General features: G+C 39.5%; 1 protein-coding gene across 2 annotated transcripts in view; it reads right to left on the reverse strand.

Moving 5' to 3' along the window:
* MORN3 (MORN repeat containing 3) overlaps positions 1 to 23,215 on the reverse strand; it is an 814,260-nt gene that overhangs the window by 369,637 nt on the left and 421,408 nt on the right. For both annotated transcript variants that reach the window (XM_044068660.1, XM_044068661.1), the window contains exon 5: positions 11,754 to 11,938. In XM_044068660.1, the coding sequence (XP_043924595.1) occupies positions 11,754 to 11,938 (185 nt within the window). The remainder of the gene's footprint in view (positions 1 to 11,753; positions 11,939 to 23,215) is intronic.

A 23,215-nucleotide genomic window follows, 5' to 3' on the forward strand; every position in this document is an offset into this window, starting at 1 on the left:
ATAGTGTGATTGTAAATTGAAAGTAATGCATTCGTAAGTTTAAAAATATTTATATTTCATAAAGTAATCAGCAGAAAAAGAAATTCATTATAACCTAGCAGAACCCATGCTATTCATTTTCCAAATGCCTTTTCTCTATGGTATGGAGGATGCCACACAGCCTCATCAACATCAACATTTCTGTCATTTAAACTTCCTGTTGAACTCAAATAAGGGTCATCATTGCCAGGATTGAGAACTACAACATCAGAAGTTAAATCAAAAATGTGGACATCACAGCTATCACTAGAAAAAAACAATCCAATCCTCAGAATCATTTTCAGGCACTGACTTGACAGTCTTAGTGGAATTCTTTACAAAGGTCAGAGGTAATTCCACAAAGAATTACATGGAGGTGGAGTACTACAAAATGAAAAATAGCAGAACAAAGGGAAAATTGTCGCAAACCATGAAATAATTATGTCAAAACCACAGGAGGCGGCATTACAACAATAAAACAACCATGAAGGTAAGAATAGTGACAAATCATTTTAAGTGACTGTCTTTTGATCACATTATGTTATTAACATCAGTATGTCATAGACCTCTAGTACTTGCAGTGAACATTTAGTTTGTGTGGGACTGCAGTACTGTGTTACTAGGGGTTTTCCCTTTTCCACACTGTTGTGCAAACATGTTGTTACTCTATCTAAGTAAAGGGGATGTGGTGAAGTCCTCCACATGGGAGATGGAGGCTTGCCCCTAAAATGTTTAAAGGTGTGCTTTGTGTTATTGTTAAATTACATTTTGCTGTTATTGTTAAATTACATTTTGCTGAATTAGAAAACTGGCAAAACATAACTGTTGTGATTCTAGTTAAAGATGAAAAGCAGCAGTGCAGAGCTTTCTGTCCTTTTCTTTTCCATCATCTACATACCTCTCAACCTGGAAACATCAAAAATCTGGACAAAGGCCCATGAAAAGTACGTTGATTAACATAAAAGTTGCATGCATAATTATGTAACCCACCCACTTCAATGGTATTGTGGGATACCAAAATTTAATCGCAAAATGAAGAACAGACAAAATATTAAACACATATAACCAGAACAATAGTGTTTTATTTATATTAACATGTGAACTTGTATCAAACTCTGAACTTGTGTAATAAAAAAAAATCATCTGCAGTGTATGTTCTTAGCTCCTGTCACTGTGGACCTCAAACATCAGAAAATCTTATGAGCGTTTCTTATCAGAAATGGACTTTTGGGTCTGTCTATACAAAAAAAAAAGAAGTTATGTCTTACCATAACGTTCCATCTGTGTTGTAGATCTTTATTCATTCATTACTGTTAGGACTTTGGCTCTGTTACCAAGTTCGAGCCAGCCAAAAACTCTCAGCTAAGACCTACCCACAATGCCGCTTTCATAGTCTTTTCAGATTGAGTTTGCCCACCACTATAGTATAGAAGTAATAAGAGAGACAGTAGGAAGCTCTGTCGGAGCAAATACCTTAACTGACAAAGAAATCCTAAAGTCCACCAGGAGTCCAGGCAGGGGGAAGGAGGGCGGGAAGTAATGAATGAATAAAGATCTACAACACAGATGGAACATTATGGTAAGACATAACCTCTTTATCTGATGTTGTAAATCTTTATTCATTCCTTACTGTTAGAACTGAGTCCCCAGCTACTTGAGTCTTGGGTGGCCCTAAGGAAGGACATTCCTGAGCACCATAGAACCAAAAGATTTTCATGCCCTGGAGGCCAAATCCAATTTGTAATGAGTGATAAAGGTATGAGGTCTTGCCCAAGTGGCTGCTGCACAGATATCATCCATAGAGGCTCTGGAATGAAAAGCCACAGAAGTACCATCGATCTAGTAGAGTGAGCCTTTATTCTGGAAGGTGAAGACACTTTGTTCTGATGGTAAATGAAAGTAATGGCATTTTTGAGCCGAGAAGATAAAGTCATTTTGTAGACAGGCTTACCAAATCTGGGTCCTGCAAAGGCAACAAACAATTGATCTGTTTTTCTGAAAGATTTTGTTTTCTCCAAGTAGAAACGAAGTTGCCTATGAACATCAAGGGCATGCAAAAGGTATTCTCCTCTATTTGAATGATGAGGGAAGAAAACCGGTAGGTGAATAGATTGATTAATGGAAAACCCAGAAATGACCTTGGGCTAAAAGGAGGGGTCAGTACGTAGGGACACTCTTTCCCTATGAAAAATCAAGTAAGGTCTCTTGACACTCAAGGCCTGCAACTCAGATACTCTTCTCACTGAGTTAAGGTCTACTAGAAGTAAAGTCTTCCAAGACAAAAAATTTATATCACATGAGTTAGAAGGCTCAAAAGGTGAACTTGTTAATGACTGAAGCACCAATGTCAAGCCCCAAGGCTCTATAGGAAGCTTAACAGGAGGTTTAACATGTAATATTCCTTTCATGAAGGTTTTGCACAGTCAGTGTGACATAACAGAAGAATTGTCAATTCCATTGTAAAAATTTGCAATAACCACTAAATACACAGTAATTGTCGATGCTGAAGCTCCTGCATGCAATAGGGTAGTCAGGTATTGTAGGATCTTCTGAATAGGCATGGAAAATGGGTCTAAGTTATGTTCTTTGGCCCATCTAGAGAACCTAGCCCACTTACTAGAATAAATTTTCCTGGTGGCAGGTTTGTGAGAAGCCAGAAGAATACCGCGAACAGGAGATGAAATATCAGGTAGCCTGGCAATCATTGGAAGTGGAGAAACCAAGCTGTGAGCTTGAGACTGTGGAGATTGGGGTGACTCAGTCCCTGAGGATGAGACAACAGACATTGGAATTGATCCAGGATCCACGGGCTGTGAATCAGATGAGGCCATAGGAAAGAGAACCAGACTTGACAGGGCCAATAAGAAGCAATGAGGATCACTCTGCTTCTCAACCTTTGAGCTTTCTGGAGTAATTTCAGGAGGAGAAGAAATGGGGGAAAGGCATACAGTAGACCCAGGGGGCAATAGTGTGTCACAGCATCCCTCGGTGACTCCCCCTGGGGGGGAATCAGGGCAAAGTAGCTTCTGCATTTGTTGTTTAGGGGAGAAGCAAACAGGTTGCAGCAAGGCCTGCCCCAATGGTGGAAGATCTGATCCATTGTGGTAGGACTGAGGGACCACTAGTGAGGCATCAAAATGTTCTTGCTCAGATTGTCTGCAATAAAACTGGAACTCCTGGGAATGTGCATTGCTATAACAAAGCGGTTGGAAGCCGTCACCCAGTGCCAAATTTTCATGGCCTCCCGACACAGGGGGTAAAACCTGGTTCTGCCTTGTTTGCTGATGTACCAGACGACTGACATGTCGTCCGATTGAATTGCAATGCTCCCTGAGGGAAGGGATGTGTGGAACGCTTGCAACTCTAAGAGAACTGCCCTTAATTCCAGGACATTTATGTGCAAATTGGCCTCTATGGGGGAACAGGTGCCTTGGAGTGTCTTTCCCTGGAAATGCCCCCCTCACCTTAACAGGGAAGCATCCGTGGTCACAGTGGCCCTGGGCTGGGGAAGGCAGAATGGTCGGCACCAAAGATTTGATTCTGGCTTCATCCACCAAAGCATTTCTTTCTTGCAAAGGTTTGTAAGGCGTATCATGTGGTAGAGTGGGTGGGTTAAAATCGACCACTGTGAAGAAAGGAGCCACTGTACTAGTCTCATGTGCAACATCGCCAGTGGAACTAAGGTAATGGTTGCTGCCATAGATCTTAACAGCTGTAGTACAAGGCATGCTGGTACAAATGTCTGTGGAAGGATGACTTGAATCTGGCTTCTTATTTTTGAGAGCCTGTGAGGAGGAAGGGAAGCTTGGCAGGACGAGGTGTTGAAGATCCCTCCAATGAATTCCAGTGCTCTTGTTGGAGACATTTGTGACTTGTCCATGTTAATCGTGATACCCAAGTAAAGAGCAAGGGCTTGAGTGTAAGAGAGACTGAGAATTAGAAGATTCCTGGTTGTGGTGGTAATGTGCCAATCGTCTAAATATGGAAACACCTGGAATCCTTGTAGTTGGAGATGAGCTACTATGACTGCCATACATTTGGTGAACACTCTGGGGGCTGTCGAGAGACCAAAGGGCAGTACCCTGAACTGATAGTGGTTGGCTCCCAACCAGAAGTGGAGAAATCTCCGGGAGCAATTGTCCATCTTTATGTGGTAATACACGTCCTGGAGGTCTATAGAGCACATCCAGTGGTCCTTTCCCAGAAAGGGGGGGGATGGACTGTACCGTGATCATCTGGAATTTTTGAGGTTTTATGAATTTGTTTAGTAAGCTGAGATCCAGGATTGGTCTCCAGTCCCCTGTCTTTTTTGGCACTAAAAAGAACCTTGAGTGAAACCCAGATCCACTCTGGTCTGGTGGGACTGGCTGGATGACTCTTTTTCTTAGCAACTTTTTGATTTCTTAGGCTGCTGCCTCCCTCTGATTGGGTGGAACATCGGGCATTTGTTTTACGAGTCTGGGAGTAAGATCAAATGGGATATGATAGCCTCTGGATATTATTCTCTGCACCCATGCATCCATTATGAGTTGCCAGGCCTGTAGGTGCAGGGAAAATCAACCCCCGACTGCTTTCAGAAGAAAGCAATTGGGCAGTTATTCAGGAGTGCTGGTAGCATTGGCCAGAGAAGGAATCTCTAGTGCCCAGGTTGCGCAGACCCCCTCTGCCCCAAAAGGAGCATCTTCCGGATGAGTTGCCCCCTGTGCCCCGGGGGGATTGCTCATCACGAGTGTCATGAAAAGATCCTTGGAACTTCTTGAACCACAATTTTCCTCCCCTCTGATTCCTGGAATAGGATCTCTGGGGGGTGGGTGGAAAAATGTATGCCCACAGCAGACAAGGTCTTTCCATCCTTCTTACTACATGATAATGTGTCTCTTACTTTGGGACCAAAAATATAAGATTTGTCAAACAGGCGCATTGACAAAGAAAGATTTAACGGGGTCCGCGAAATCACTCAAATGCATCCAGGCATGCTGTCTCATGACGATGCCTGATGCAGCTGCTTGAGCTGCCCCCTCAGTGGTGTGAGAGATCAAGCACATTGAGGAGTTCAAGATAGATTCCAGGGTAGCCAGCTGAGAGACAACAGTGTCACACACCTCATCAGGCAGTACCCCCACCAAAGAGGCAGACATTTCTGAGATTAGGTCTCTTTGGAGGGAAGTAAAGTGTGCCAGATATTTCAGCGATCAAATGGCAAAGGTTGCTGAAGCATAGGCCCGCTTCCCCAATCTGTCCATAGCCTGAGACTCCCTGTTCAGAAGATGAACAGTGGAGCTATCTTCTGCCAGTTCCCTCTTGGTGGCCGCCGCCATGACCATGGAATCAACTACCAGCTGCTTGGACCAATTGGGCTGGTCTTCAGGGGTGGATAAAATTTTGTCTAGCTATCTTCCGCCAGTTCCCTTTTGGTGGCCGCCACCATGACCATGGAATCAACTACCAGCTGCTTGGACCAATTGGGCTGTTCTTCAGGGGTGGATAAAATTTGTCTGGCCTCCGGGGGACAGGTTCTATGTTGTCTGGGGCCTTCCAGGCATGCTGCACAATCAGTTTAACAAGCTCATCCGCAGGTGGGGTCACCCAGCAAGAATACTGATTCCTCCGAAGAAGGGTTGGAGAGCTTCCAGTCTCCCCTGTGCTTGAGGATCTCAAGAATGTCTCCAAATGAGACATCTTCTGAGGGAGACCATGGGGACCCCCTCTCCCTCATCGCAATTGCTGTCCTCAGTGATGGATTCCACAGGGGAATCAAGGTGCTTCCTCTTGCACAGTTTCTTCCGGGGTGGCTCCCCAGTGGGATCTTTTGAGGCAGCTCTCATGCTCGGGATCCCAGAGTAGTGGGTTGGGACAGCTGTATGCTAGAGGGGGGTTCTGGTGTTGAAGCCAGTGTTGTCAACTGTGAGCTTGTTGAGGCAAGGACCCTCTCCATCACCTGGAAAGCAGGCCCGCCCAAGGAGGGATGTGAGCCTGGAACCGAGAAGGACAACCTCAGAATCGGGGTCACACCCCAACCTGAGGAACCTGCCTCCAGGTGAGGAGCTTCCAAGAGGACCGGTAGCTGCCAGGGGAGCCATGGCTGTAGATGGTGCCAGCGAAAAAATAGGCACCAAACTATAAGCCACGATGCTGACAGCCCAATCACTGCTCCAAGAGTGCGCCAGTTCCAACGGAGCCATGGTGTCAAGAGTAATCAGTGTCGACAGGGGAGCCTCCGCCGGAGCAGAGACAGAATGCACCGGAGTGGCCATAGGTACTGAAGTGTCCAGGGCCTGGGAGGAGGCTGGAGGAGGATATACATGTGAATATGCCATGAAATCTTCCATTCCAAGAGGGAAGGAAGACCTAGCAGGGATGGGTAATCCTCTATAGGTTCATAGGTTCATAGATTAGTACTAGGCTAATTGCCCTTGTGAGCCATTTTAAGCCTAGCCAATTATCTCTTGTGAGACTCAAACCCTGTACCTTGTGTTTGTAAGGCAAACACCTTAACCATTAGGCCACCCTCCCAATCACTGATTCAGGGGAATCAAGGTGCTTCCTCTTGCACAGCTGTCAAAAGCTGGTCCACAACCCTCACTACATCTTGTTCTGAAAGACTCCTGGGGGATCTGAAGGAAGCTGCTGAAGGAGATTCAGGTCTCTCAAGAAATGGACTAAACGGGTGTCCCAAAAAGGAGTCATAAGTGGGAAAATATCTGGTTCTGGGAAGGTGTTCGACCTTCAGAACCGATGGGGTCAGTGTCAGTGGAGCCGTATAAGACATCGGTACTATGGCCGGGGATGGTGCTGATGCAGGAACAGTAGTCGGAGCCTGTGTCAAAAATAAAGGCTGGCACCGAGGAGGATGGTGCCAAAGCTGGTACAGTGGTTGGAGTCAGAATTAAGGACGGCACCGAGGGAGGAGACATAGAGCCTGGTGCCAAAGTTGTCTGCGCTGAAGGTGTGGGAGAAGCCCGGTGTCGACTCAGTTCCAAGGAGGATGGAGATGTCGGAACTCAGTGACTCTTTTTCTCTTTATGTTTCTCTTTACTTAGGAGGTGGAGAGACCTCCGTCCCAGAAAGAGCCTCCGAGAAGGGTTTTTCATCATACCCTTCAGAATCAACTTGTTCTTATGCTCAGCCAACATACGGTTGCTGAAGCTGGAACAAATATCACAAGATGCATTTATGTGGTCAACGCTCAAACATTAAATGCAATGGGCGTGACGGTCTGAGTTGGGCATCTTACGCCCGCACTTATTGCATTGTTTAAATCCTAGTTTTACTTTATCAGACATCATGAAAAAACACACAATAGTCCTAAACTACAAGTTAACCAACTAAAAAACAACAACAGCAAGGTTAGAGAGAGAGTTTATTTTTTTTTTTAAACAGGTAGAAAGTGAGGCGTACCAACAATGGTACTTAGAAATACCACAAGGTGGTAGGAAAGGGCTTACCAAAGGTAGGGGAGAGGGACACTACCAACAATGGTATAAAAGAAACTACCAAAGGTAGAGCGTAGGATTTAGAAAACGGTATATGAATTTACAGATGAAAAGATGATATTTACGGAAAACTGACTAAAAGAAGGTAATGATACAGATAATCACAAAAAAAATGCTACACTTAGCTGTGAGGGAAGGCTTGGCACATCTGACGAGGAAAGCGGCAAACGAGATCTGAAGAGACTATGAGAGGGGCATTGTGGGTTGGTCTTAGCATTGAGTTTTTGGCTGGTGTGAGCTTGGTAACAGCCGTGTCGGTTCCGAGGATGGAACCACAGTCCTAACAGTAAGGAATGAATAAAGATTTGCAACATCAGATATTTTGTACTTTACAAAAGTAGACCGCCCCCAAGCACATACTCAAATGAAATAGACAATGTACGCTATTGCTTTGCTATTAATATTAAATAATATTAAATGGATTGTGCATTTTATTTAACATCCATCTGAAGGTGTCTTGATTTCAAGTAAACCTGATATCAGATAGTTATCATTTTAAGTACACAATATTTTTGGACAGGACTGAACCTCTCTAGAAACATGCCTGAGTCTCCAGTTTTGAAATGCTGAACTGGAGTAATACACACCCTCCTAGCTATCTCACTTATTCCATCTCCTTCCTGTTTTCTTGTCTGTCATCCTCTTATTTGCTCCGTCTTTTCCTCCTACTTACTATTTCAGCTTGCCTCACCTGTTGCGGACCTCATTAATCCAGCTCAGAAGCATTCTATATACCCAACTCTTGTAGCATATGTTCTTCTGACCACTAGTGTGCATCTATTTAATCTCCTATGGACTAATTTAATTTCTCTACTTCTCTCTAAAGTAATTAAATTTCTACTAACCTATGAATATTCTATACTGCATTACTGAATTTGCTGAGTTTTGTTTCAAAAACTACCTGTTTTTGTCTATCAGCTTAACACCAGGAGTATGGAAAAAGTATTTATTTCTATTTTTGTCCAATTAAATGTGTAAAAATGTCAAAGACTTGATTATGTTTTAACAGTATTTACAGTTTCACTCTCATTTCAGGGGCAACAAATGACTTGTGTTGTGAAACCATAGAGCAGGGTAGGTGCAACACAAATTGTACATCCTACTAGTACACAAGCACAACACTGTCATAAATCAGTCTGGTTTTCTTTGCCAGACCCCACCTTGTGCATATCTCTCACCCTCTTACAGCAAGAAATCTGGCCAATGCCATAAATAATGGGGGGGGGGGGGGGGGGGCAAGGTCCAAAAATAGGGACAATTTTTAAATACTTCTCTTACAAACTTAGGAAGTTGACAAAATAACAGGTATTTCATTAGTATGAATTTTCTGAAGGGTATGAAGTCTGAAACACAAATGCCTGTCACTATTTTCTGATTTCCATCCTCAATAAGAATCTGCCAAAATGCTTCACTAGAAACTCACTTGTTGCAAAAGTAGCTTCTATTTTCTCACCAAAAAAGCATGTTTTAGAAATTAGAGCACAGGTTACAGAATTCCTTATTCTTTTTTCTGTTAGCACAGAAGTCTGCTCTTCCCCAGTGGGGTTGCTCCTCCATCAGGAAATAAAATACAATTATTTTTATTGTTTGAAATCTAAACATATTAACGGAACCATAATTTTTACACAACTGGAACTGCTTACCTTCAAAAAAACTACCGAAATTTTTTTTTATCCAAATCTATGTTTTAAGGACAATACATTTATTTGTTCTCTGAAAGTCCGAGTCAATTACACGTTAAAACAGTCCAGTACCAGCTTAGAGCAGGCTAGCAGCTACTGTTACTGTCTTTGATCACATTCACATTACATTACATCACATCAAAAGAAAGAGCCACTAATCTATTTTTAACATTAACAATAAAAGGCAGGCTGCAGCAGATTGTAGAATTATTTCCAATGCCTTTGCTGCAGTTATATGCATATATATGTGTGCTTTTTTTAAATTCTTTTTCACTTACATGGAGGAGGTCTAGCCGTTGAAGAAAGCAAATTTTCTCATCTTGGATCCTGCGGACATGGGTGGGCGGGCTCGCTGGGCAGACTGTTGGACTCTCCATACTGCTGAAAAGTTAGAAAATGTAATGTGCAATAACCATATTCTACCTTTCAACCCCCAGGTGTTTAAAAAACCGATGCCCACAGAAACTGCCAAGACAAACTCTTCCTTTGTGACATGGAGACAGCTGGAGGCATAACTAAGATAGCACAGCAGTGTCGGCTGATTTCTGAGCAAGCGTACACCTACCGTCTACTTCTCCCTGGTACAGCTAGCACTAGCAGTTGTACATTCAGTGGGATCCACACTGCTGGAGTTAGGCTATCTGTGGGGTGAGATGACTGAAGGTTTTGGATCGGCTTTACATCTGTAATTGATGTGACAACTGCATTGATTACAGTGTAAAATAAAAACTAATTATTTCTATCGGATTACAATTATAGACATACCTCTCAATCTTAAGGTGCAACTAATCTGGACAAAGCCTATAATAACGAGGGAACAAAGGACCCAAAACAGGGACAGCTTTAAATATTGCTCTTGGAAGAATGCTAGAATAACAAGCCTTGTGTTATCATGCATTTTCTGAAGGAAATAAAGTCTGAAGCAAATGTATGGCATTATTTAGCAACATCAATCCACATTAATTTGCCAAAAAAACACAACTTTTAAGAGAAACGGAACAAAAGTATGAGCAAAAAATCTGAACATTCTGCAAAAATCTAGGCAGTTGAGAGGTATGATAGTGACCTTTCAGACCTGTCAGCTAATGCTTCTGCCTTCAAAGTAATTGCGGTGTTGCTCCTCTGTGCTTCACCTTATGATGTTAAGAGATACATCAGACATTCCCAATTCTTGATCCTTGACTGATGTAAAGCTGTCCAGTTTTGTTTTCTCTGTCTCTCTAATAAAATTTTAATGTTAAAATGATGCTTTATTTGACGGATACTTCATGGTTTTGTTGTTTTTATATGAATGCTTTATTATTATGGATGCACAAGCATTATTTATAGCTGTACATTAATCTGTAGAAACTGAAACATAAATTTTGGTCTATTTCCACTTTAGTAATGTGTACTACAGTTAAGTTGATAAGCATTGTGGGCATGTTTCATTGATATTGCGGCAATTGTTTATATTAGGACAGGGATATGTACGTTATGTTGTCTATTTTCCAAAGAACAACTGAAAAATAGGTCTGACTCTGATGGTATAAAGTTGGCCCACTTAATAGTGGGGGCAGTGGCTTGCCACTACACAACCAGATGTGTCTGAATATAAACAATTGCCTCTGTTGCCAGCACCTGTATAAGCATGGTTAGCTGGGCAGTGGGCAGCATGAGGGGAAGGAGCTATTACACTACACAATAACCTACAAGAGCAATTTGATTAATGAGCTAAGAAACTGAGATGTATGCTGACAGGTTACTGCCTAAATAAAGCTGATATGCTATTTCCGAGTCCTAACGGAGTTGTTTGACCGAGTCCAATAGGCTGCAGTCTGCCTCAGGAAGCTGATGCATGGGGACATCAGCCACAACTGTAAACTTTTAAAAAAATTAACACAAAAAAAAAAAAAAAAAAAAGAAAAGAAAAAAAATCGGAAATTGAAGGGGACGCTTGGGATTCTTGGCACCCCGTTATTTTGATCTCAAAACTGGTAAATACCGAGGAATTCAGTAAGGTTGAGAGTTATGATCATCTACCTTACACTTTCTGTATATGTTGATAGTCCTTTTCAACCAGTGCATTATAGCTTTTCTATAAAGTAATGCTGCTAAAGCCAAGCATCACAGAGAAGTCAGATAGCCATAAATGTAGGTATTATCAGTATGGCAGCAGTTATTATCATTTATTGCTTATAAATAGAATGACTTTTATTTAAATGTCTCCTGACTATAACTTTTGAATGCATTATACAGTCAGCCATATGTGACATTTGTATAAGCTTGTCTCTTGTTTCATGTACAAAACAAGAGTGATGTTTGAAAAAAATATTTACTTTAAGGGGCCTCCCTTGCACATACATCATGGAAAGTCATCCTATTTTACATGTCATTCTATTTTACATGTCTGTATTAACACTCAACACTGCATTGCACTAATTTACATCTGTACAGTTTTTCTTCTCATATCTTTAAAAACATCCCCTAACTAGTAGACAACCCATCTGCCACAGTTAAAACAAACAAGAAACATAAATACATGCAAATTAATTCATAAAACAGAAAATAAAATTCAGACCTTTGGAATTGGATAAACAGTAGGAGCAGGAGCTCCTTCACGACCAAAATCAGTTATAGTTCCGCATTTTGGAATATCTTCAACCCATACACCTTCATACAACTGTCCTCTGTCCAAATAGAAAAATTTACCATGTCCATGTTTCTTTCCATTCTTCCAAGAGCCTTCATATCGATTTTCATTTACTGGAATTAAAGAACATATGTTTTGAATAATAAGGAACACGTGGTCTTGTACAAACTTAAAATATTTAAAGAGACCTATGACAAAAACTTGGTACACATGAGAAAATAACATTAGTTTGAATGATCCACACTCAGTATCAAAGGAAATTACAGAATCAATAGCTTTTATTTATGGAAAAAAAAGCTTTTACACCATTTTTTCCTGAAATTACTTGGTTTAGAGGGTAGCCTAATGGTTAAGGTGTTTGCCTTACACACACACGAGGTGCAGGGTTTGAGTCTCACAAGGGATAAGTGGCTAGGCTTAAAATGTCTCACAAGGGCAGTTAGCCTAGTACTAATCTATGAACCTATGAACCTAAGAAACATTACAAAGTCAGATACAACAGATTGAGTTAGTGCTTATTTCAAGAAGACAGTACACGTAAAAGGTTTTCACTTGTCTTTCGATTTATCGTGGGCTCACACTTGTTTGTCAAAGATGGAACATACCTATCAGAGACAGGAAAGATAATCTTAGCAAATGAGTTACTTAATATTTAGTGGAAGATGTGTTTTTTTTTTCATCATGCCAGCACCAGTCAGCAATGCATGCAGTTGGATACGGCATGAAGCTTTGGTAAATGTTCCCAGTTTGAAAAACAAAACTTTTGTTTTGAAAGAAGGTCTAACATTAAGGAATAATAGGAATTTATGGACCACCAAAATCCAAAGTAAATGAATTAGATGAGTTAATAATAAATTATATCTTTTCAATGCCTGTACAATGTGGGATAATGGATGGAGATTTACATCTCCCTGGCAAACCATGGGTCAATGCAGATAATACTATAAAAATAAGCAAAATGTTTTCTTCTTTCTTGAAAGAAAACAAACCACCTTGGCAAATTAGAGTCTAGACCAAAAAAAAGCAGCATATTAAATACTATATGTATATATAAAAAAAAAAAAAAAAAAAAAAAAAAAAAATATATATATATATATATACAAACTTTGTCTTTTATAATTATGTATATACATTTTAAAATATTGTACTGTAAACAATTAATGCCTTTCTCAATACGTAGATAGTACTGTCTCAGTCTCAGACATTTTTTTAAATCTGGAGCTTTTTCTCCCGGGCTCCACTGAAAATGGAAATTATCTAAATATACATGAACACTTTAAAGCTGAAGATTGTTGAACACTTCCTTTGGTAGAATTTGACCATTTAGCTGTAATAACAATGTTTCACTCACCAGTGTTAGTCAAATATAAAGAAAACACTGTGAAACTAATAACATTGACAGACTACAATAATGGTTTGCATTATTTAAAAGACACGCACACTCAAGCAAAGTTGGAATAAAGCAGTTTAAATCATATGGATTAGTAGTAGAAAAAATACTAATCAAGACAAGAAACAAGAAGTTTAAGAAATGGAGAGCAGGTGGCAAGAGATTACTAAAAACAAATAAACAACTTGGGCAGAAGGATTAAGCAGAGTATGAAAAAGGACACACAGATTTATGAAGAGAGATTGATAAACAATATAAAGTGCTATAAATCAGACATTTTTAAATGCACTCAGAAGGTGTGTGAGCTGTTGTCTACTACTGCTTTGAAACAGGTAATGGTAACAAATTAATATATTCAATGATCATTCTTTAAGCTACACTGTAATAATAATACTAGCCTAGCAAATATCAATTTTGTTGGTAATGAAGGAAATACACTAATGACACAGATACTTTTGTGGTTACTACTTTAATGTCAAAACCTGATCATAACAAGGTAGTAGGAATAGATGGGAAAGCTAATAAAGAATAAAACACTTAGAAATGTACTAGTCCACGCATTAACATTACTCCTCAACACTTGTTTTAAAAGAAATATAGTACCAGAAGACTGGAAAGCAACTCTTGTCAAAGCAGTCTTTAAGGGAAAGAAGGCCCCTGAGGATCCAAACAACCGAGGAAAGAAAGGTTTGTTAAAAAGCTCTATTGACATGCATATGTTAAATAATGCTATGTAACAGCTTGTGACCAATTCTTGTAGAACATTATAGCAGCTACTGAAACCAACATTATGGCAGATGTAGTATATACTCAATTTAGTTCAGCACTTGACACAGTAGATCACAGGCTTCTGGAAATTACATAAAATGGGTCTTTCTACAAACCTGGTGGGCTGGATTGGTCAATGGCTTAGTAATAAGCATTAGGAGACTGTTTAGGGTAGTCAAAGGACTACGGATGAGGCATACCTCAGGGGTCTGTCTTAGAGTCATACCTCCTTAGCATTTATATGTTTGATATCCAGGTACCTCCAGACATATTTTACTGCTTCTATACTGATGACTTAAAGTTAGACAGATATATAGTAAAAGCTGGAAAGATGGCATGTTTGCGAAATTGCTTGCACTTGGCAAATGGACAGAAGAAAATTACATGGTGATAAATATTGATAAGAGCAAACACATGCATTTTGTTAAGCAAAAAAAAGAAAAAGAAAACACGGTAGCAAATATAATATTAAAGGAAGGGTAATAAAAAGCATTACATTCTTTAAAGATATGGCCATCTTAGAGGAAACAAAGTTTTTACTGCTACGTTGGCCAGTTCATTACTGAAAGAACTAAAATTACTGAAGGCATAGGGAAATTCTTAGAATCTGGGAATTTTTAATTGACAATTTATATAACATTAGTAATAAAAACCCAGGCTGTGCCTGCAAATGGTCTATAGTGATCAGTGCACTACCCTGGTAAACAAACTAAAATAAATAAAAATAAATAAAATAACTAAAATTAGAGAAACACAATGCAGATTTACCAAATTAGTAAATGGACAAGATATACTGTGGCATGAAGAAAGATTAAAAAAAGTGTGACCTGTTTTCTCTAAATACTGACAACAAAAAGGGACCTAATACAGTGTTTAAACCATTTTATGGACCCCTTTTTATGGGAATGTCCTAGACTGGGGAAAAGTGTGCAATGTGATTCATTTAACATGATACGTACATAAAAATAACAGAACTATTAAAATGGTTACAGAAAGGATGGTTGATGAACAGAACACCCTGTTCAAAGTGTTAACATTAGTAAAGTGTTGTGACCTTTAAAACTGCTTTGGACAGCATTTTGGAACCCACTGCTACATTTATAGACAAGCTAAAAGGGCACAAACCCATGCTTGCATTGTATTGTATTGCAAGAAGTTATGAAGAATGCATTTTTTAAGCCTTCACTCAACTTTTACTAAACCATTCCTGCATGTAAACATGCTAAAAATGTCAACAACGTGTTTAAATGTCAACATATCTGCCAACATAGTGGTGTGGTGATAAGCAATTTGTGTGCAAGTCTGGACGATAAAATTATGAGGGAGCTATAAAGGTACCCTTTGACTTTATGTTTCAGCAGCAAGCCAAGACTGTGTCTGCTGAAACAGCAACTACAATGAGCTGGGTTACCTTCATCAGAATATTCCTTGAAATTCAGCTTTAGACTTTTTTGTTTCATTTTGAAAGGACACAGCTCTGGCTTATGTAAAAAATGTTCTATAAGGCAGCTTTTGCTCAGTTTCACTAAAGATACTAATTAATGTTATATACATAAACGTATAAACTCCATAAAGGTGAGTTAAGGTTCTTCTGAAAGTAATAATTTCAGTTCAGGAAGAAATTCATGGACGTGAAGCAGAGGCCATTCACTCCACATTAGGGAAGTAGAGCTATAAGTCACTTTGTTACTGTTATCTGGTGGATATTAGTCAGTAGTGCAGGCAATAGCAATGCAACACTAAATGAAGAGATAGGGCAGCATAAAATGCTCTCCATGCCATAATGGCCAAGTGATCTAAGATGTCAGACTCAAGGATTAAACTCTTTCCATGGCTGATTGGTATTCTGGTTTTCAGATGGAGGCATAGGTTCAAATCCCACTTCAGACAGCTGTTTTTAATTGTGGTTGGCATAATGGTTAAGGTGTTTACTTCACAAACATAAGGTACAGGGTTTGATTCTCACCTTTGGAAGGGAAATTAGCTAGGTTTAAAATGGCTTACAAAGGCAGCTTGCCTAGTATTTACCTAAGCCCTTATTCTGGAAGAAGCAGACTCCCTTAACTTGCACTTGTATGTCCCGAGGCACATGCTGTACTCACTCATGATGTTTTCCAGAAGTAAACACTGAAACCATAGTTTAGTAGGCATATTTACCACCTGCATCATATGCAGTAAAATTTGCAGAACTTAGGTCACCTATAATCATCAAGTAACAAAGAAATTACATGTTTGCCCTGCTCTCTGAAATGATCAGGTTGTATCAAGGATGTGTAAAGAATGAGGTGCTAGATGCTACATGAATCTGTGACAAAGTGATGTGGCCTAAAGAACGCAAATGGAAAGGAGTGAGATGATTGGTTCCATATCTTATACTGGAAATTGATAAAATTGGAAATTGACTCCATATTTTATATTGTAAGAGGTGTTGTAGGGAGTCTACATTACGACTGTGGATTGGTAAAATACAGTTATACATAAGTGAGGTACCTGTCCCCCCAAACACAAATAGACAACTCTGTTATCAACACACTAAGTTAGCTGATAAATATTTAAAAAATAAAACATTTCTATTTAATCTTGCATACGATAATTGAAACATAAACAAGTAACTGTTTTACTGTTTTTACAGCTGGCTCATGAGGTTTTGTCTGGTTAAGTAACTAACTCAGATACCTATTCCATGAAAGTACAGATTGTGGGACCTAAGTTGAGGTCTATAGTTACAGATAATTTATAGTCCATTACTAATTACAATACAGAGCAATTCACCAAAAGCACAAGTCATCTACAGGACAACTTCTTATATGTTTTTATGGTATTTGTGTGCATGTGTGTTGGGAGGGAAGGTTCAACTGGCTGAGGCTCAAACTGTACATGCACACACAAAAAAAATATTTGTTCTTGTTAAAAGCTGCATTTTAAGTGAATTGCTTCTGTTCTCTAACTTGATTTGCTTAGCAGAGGTACTTTCAGATAGAGTCGCAGTTACATTATTTAGGCTTATGGATACAATTTCTGTAAATAAAAACTTCATAAACTGCTGCAAGTTAGAAACAATGTCTGGTCTTACAACTTTCCAGTGTGTATTGTGCGAAACAGAAGTACATTCTTTTAATCCTCTTGTAAGAAAATATTCCTTCCTTTGTTAACCTAAAAAAAAGACTTGCTTGTGACATTGTAATGACCACTATGACAACAAAAATATGTCAAAACCAGAAGCAGTGAGATTGACTGTGTAGAAATCAATACATTCTAAAAGACATCAGCAAATCCTTTTTATTTTACAATATTTAATAGAATATTTTTATTTTACAATATTTAATAGAATAACAGCAAAAAACAATAGTTATGTACACAGTGTTAAAACATGCTTGAAACATCCTTGATATAAATCTAACATCTTTTTTAAGTAAAATACTAATTTTTGGTAAACTGTTCATCACAAAGATATCTTCACTGCCCCTGTGAAAAACTTCACACTGTAAACTCACATTTTTTCATTTCTGTCTCACTTTTCAACCTTCCATGCTTAGGGTGCTGTACTCTCTAGTTTGGACTGCACAGTAAATACACTGCACAAAAGCATAAGTGTTATACATTGTCTAGGTAATCCAATGTCATTTTTACCATCTTCTTTACATGGATTTTCTGACAAAGTAAAAATTATTTTAATAATAATAATAATAATAATAATAATAATAATAAAAGTAATAATAAATCATTAAACAAAAATCATTGCAAAGTGATGCTGCAGGTAGTGTCGCTTCACAGCAAGAGGTTTTGCAGTTCAATTCTCGGTTGGGGTGCCTTTGGTGCGGGGTCTACATGTCCCCTCTTTGTTCACGTGAATTTTCTCTGGGAACTCAGGTTTCCTCCCTCATTCCAAAGACGTGCAATAATTGGAATGGGCACTCTAAATTAGCTGTAGTGAGTGTGTCCAAGAAAGTGTGATATGGAGGAACAACTGCGGCAGGGTATGACCACTTAATGACTGTAACTTGAAGTGACAGTCTGATCCCATGTGCAAAAAGGGGAAAATGGGTTGTAGATAGATGAATGCAAAGATACATCATCACTGACTATATGGTGTCTAACACACCCAAAAGTTAAAAGAAATAAACACTAAAGAAACCAAACTAAAGCTCATCCAAAGAAATAATGCCTGGAACACCTGGCACTCCTCTAAAGCCCCACAAGATCAACTCAAATGTTGACAATATAGGAATGATACAAAAAATCCATATTACTAGACAAAAAAAAAACTATTTCTGCCATCTACAGCAGAAACACCACAACAAGCCACAGAAGTTCTGGGTAGGTATTAACAAACTCCTCCACCCAGGGCAATCCACAACTCCAACCCCCTCAACCCCAACCCAAATATAGCTAGAGTCCATTGCCAACACCTTCAACAGTTTATTTACAGAAACAATCCAGGCCCTTGCTAGCAAACTTAAACCCACTTGCCCTAACGCTGAAACCCCGAAACCCAGTGACATTCTCTCCTTGAGCTTCCAAAAAGTTCTGACTTCACTTATTATATAATTAAAAAACTCAAACCAACCACCCTTTCAGCTGACCTCCTCCCTGCAGACTACCTGCAAAAAACTGCTGATGTCATAGCATTCCCTGTCTCTATTTTGATAAACAGAACCATAACTGAAGTCTCTATCCCCTCTATCTGGAAAAATATCATGTCATACCACTCCACAAAGGAGGCAGCTCCATTGAGCTGTCAAACTATAGACCGATGGCTATCCTTTCCCCTCTGGCTAAAATTATGTAAACGTGTATCCATAAACAACTCTTACACTACCTTATTCAACATAATCTTCTGGCCAACTCCCAGCATGGATTTAGACCAAGGCACAGTACCACCACAGCCCTCCTCTCCTTTTCTAATGTCATAAATTCCAACCGTAACAACAACAAATTATCTTCTGCCCTGTTTCTCAATCTTTCCAAGGCCTTTGACATGGTTAACCACCAGCTACTATTACTTACCCTAAATAAAATATCCCTAAACAACCATGCCATACAATGGTTTCAATTTTATCTTAGTGGAAGACAGCAGGCTGTCCTTTGGCAGGACAAACTCTCCACCCTTCTCCCCATTACCCTTGGTGTCCCTCAAGGCTCCATATTAGGTCCCCTTCTTTTCTCCCTCTTTATCAATGACCTCCACACTATAATCCCAGATGCAACCTATATACAATATGCTGATGACTCCACCCTGATTTGCTCAGCCTCTACCCCTACAGATCTCCTTAGTTTAACCCAGAAAAACTTTAATACAGTGGAAAACTGGATCTCTAATCAACCGCTGATATTAAACCCTAATAAAACAAAGCTACTGCTCTTCTCCCCTACTCGCAAATCCTCTCAACCTTCGTTTACTATAACATCTAACAATGGGACCATAATCTAACCAGATATGTATACCAAACTCCTGGGTGTTATAATAGACAACAACCTCAAATATGATATGCATAAAAACCAAACTATTAAAACCATTAATAAAAAACTTGGTTCCCTATACAAAAACAAACCTTTTCTCACCCCTCTAGCTAGGACTGCCATTGCCTGTACCCATCTGCTTTCAACTCTACTCTATGCCTCACCAATACTCACTAACTTGAACAAAACTGATCTCAGCAAACTCTGTAGCTGCTACAATCAAATTGCCAGGTTTGCCCCAGGAACTCCCTACAGGACACACCATTGTCAAAACCTAAACCTCTTAGAATGGCTAGAACTCCCCGGGCAAATTCAATATAATCAACTTACTGTAGCATTCAAGGTTATTAACCATCCAGAGAAAACACCCTCCCTTAAAAACATTATCCATCCCTACAAAAACACTAGGTGACTTCGTTCCACTGCAAAACCTTTGGTTCAATCTGTTAAAGCTAACAACCTATCTGGAGAATCTTTATTTGTAAATTCAGTAGTCAAAACCTGGAATTTGCTCTCATCTGACCTTACCCTGAACCCCTCCCTTAATCAGTTAAAAAAAAAATCTAATCTAGTATTTCAGAACTCACTGGTTATGTCCTTGCTCTAACCCTGACTAAAGCCTAATCTACTTCCATATCCCTGCAATTTTTTATTCACAGCGACTTAACTTCTTACACTAAAAGGTTTGAAAAGAGAAACTGTAACATCTCTTCAGGTACTCTCTATATAGCTGCATCTATAGGTTTGATAAGAGAAACTGTAACATATTTGTATACATTTCTGAATATAAACTGTATTCTTCACAGACTTGAAATGTGAGACTGTAACTTGTATGTTAATACAATATGTTTATGCATATACTATAACTTGCTTGCCTTGATCTGTTGTAAGTTTGGAGCTTTTCTCCCTGGGCCTCCACTGAAAATGGATATGTATCCAGTCGGACTATCCCGGTCAACAAATGTAAAATAAAGATAAAAATAAATAATAAACGTTATTATGTAAATCACTTTAAAATGATCCAGTTCTAACCATATTCATATGGCCTAGAAAGGCCAGCTTCATGTTACACATTGAGAAGCAGCATTGTTGGGTCCTACCATTTTGATTATCTTGTCTTCTGGTACCCTACTATCTTAATCATATCCCTTGTTTTACCTGGTGTAACACCAAATATCACCCATTGGGACTCTGCTCCTTTCCAGGAGATATCAGTCCCAGAACATCGGGAGGCAATGGCTGAGGACTATATGACCATCATTCATAACATGCGATGATTCATTATTCATACTCCAACTACCTAGGTTGCTCCTATGTTTATGATATGCTGTGTACACAAACACTAGCCCCGCTGGCATCGTTGTACCTTTACTACACCCTGACAATGTGCTGTCATCATGGAGGCTCAGCCAGAATATACTCCTCCAAGGCTAATTTTCTGCAGTGGGTGGATGTCCTGCAGTGGGAATCTCCATTCAACTCCACTGATAGGGGAGTAGCCAAAGACAGCTAGCCACCAGCCACACATTCTTCATTTTTCAGACTGCCCCTCAGGTACTGCTTCTTGAACTCTAGTCACCTACATCACAACCAAGGTTGCAAACTCTGTGTCAACTAAATAATATTAACAGGCAATGTTGACAATATCTAAACAGGTAGTATACATCAACAGAACTGGAAGCTTACATATCTGCCGAACTCCCATCACAGGGTCAAGAAGTCAATGCAGTCAGAGTGTGACGATCTATCTATCTATCTATCTATCTATCTATCTATCTATATATCTATATATCTTTGGGTTTGTTGACTCTGTCTTAGCATTGTTTATTTCCAAGAAAAAATAGTGAGAAAAAGCTTCACAGTAAATACTACACTTCAGCGTATCAATTTTATATTTCCAGCAATGTTTATGTTAAGTCTTGTATACAACTCAGCCTTAATCTGTCCCCTGATTAGTAATGTCAACACTCCATGTTCATAAACACCTATAACTCCTAATAAATAAGTAAAAAAAAAAAATACAAAGAAACTGCTAAGTAAGATACATAACAAATATGTAGATTTTTTTAAAAGTCACCACTTACAGTTCTATTGAATAAATCCTTCAAGCAGATGATAAGTAACAGGCTCAGGGATGGTATTCACTTTTTCCCCAAGTGTGTACATTCTTGGGGTTAGTATATAAAAAATAAGGGAGGCATGGGGAGTTACGCCCTCCATATGAAGGGTGCAAGGGAAAACTCCTATAATAGGTCTTGCTTTTCTGGTGTTCATCAGCCAGTACCAAGACTCACTTGTCACTCAAGATGTGCACTGTTGTCAGTTGCAGGTCACTCAAGATGTGCACTGTTGTCAGTTACAGAAGTCATAACCAAATCTGCATGTGTCTGGATACAGGATATTACAAATGTAATGCTAGCAAGTCCTTAGTAATAACAAGGTACTGCAGCATCACAGAGTTACTGGCAGTTTAGTGCACAAGATTAAGGCTAGGACCTGCTAACATGGTTCATTTTGCAGTATAGGATTTGAGTCATAGTGGGGGATCTGTAGCAAGATACAATTTGGATTGCAATCTTACCTACTGTTCGTTGCACCTGGAGAATTTCAGACGCATTGTGTTGGGCAACTAGCCTGGTGGTGTGAATATCCTTGATGAATATGGACACTCTTCCACCTTTAGTGTTTCGGTCCTGGTTTGGTGGCTGAAAAGTGTGGTAAGAGTTGTAGCCTGGTATTGCAGGGGTGCTCTCTGGAGCCTTGAATTGGGTCTCAGTTACTGCACAGATATCGATGTTCTCCATTTTTAGGAGTGCCTCGAGAGAGTGCATTTTGAAGTTTAGACTTCTAACATTGAGTAGCATTACCTTCAGATTTTGCATGTTTGTTCCTGTTACGGTGGTGGTTTTGTTCTTTGAACTTTGCCTAAAAAAGGCACTATAGGGTTGGCAAGAGCCTTAGCCAGTAACCTGAATCCCAGGGGTGACAGGTGCAGACCATCTCTGGCAAAGCATCGTGGTCTGTCGATCATGTCATCCCAGGCAGACAGATACTGGATCCCCTTTGAATGACACCAGAAGCTTAGCCAATTGTTGAAGTCAATCATTTTGTCCTTATACTGTGGTATCATTTTTGGGGAAGGCAGGATGCTACTCAGGGCTAAGGTCATACCTGCCTGGGCCACATGATCTGAGAGCTCTTACAAGTCTCTTTTCATGTAGTCCAGGGAGGTATGTCTCAGGTCATTCACTCCAACATGGACAATGACAGCGTCATACTTGTACTTGTTGTGGAGTGACTTGAGTGCATGCGTTATGTGGCGGATCCTGGCACCCGACAGGCAGCTGACTGTAATTTTCTCCTTGTTCAGCTTGGTGAGTGAGACATCAGTGTGCCTGACTATAGAGTCACCCATGAATAAAGTGTTGGGTATGTTGTCTTGTCATAGGCTTCATCTCATCTGTGAAGGATAAGCTCAGGTAAGTAAAGACAGAAGAGCAATAGAAGAGAGTTGGTAGCAGATATTTAACTGGAAATCTCTGTAGCTTAAATGCTCAGAGTCACACCTATCTAAAAAACAGGAGAGGGCTTCTTAACTTTTGCAATCAAATTTTATTGAAACACAATATACCTTGTGGTTTTAGTTTAGAGCCAACCAAACATTTATTTGACTATTTATTTATTTGCATTTTGTTGACTAGAGTAGAGCATTGATCAAAACTGACCAATTTCATTATTATACAATGAACTACAACACAGTATTATGCTCTAG

Source organism: Protopterus annectens, chromosome 4.part0 (genome assembly GCF_019279795.1).
Source record: "Protopterus annectens isolate FY-2018-M chromosome 4.part0, PAN1.0, whole genome shotgun sequence".
NCBI lineage: Eukaryota > Metazoa > Chordata > Ceratodontiformes > Protopteridae > Protopterus > Protopterus annectens.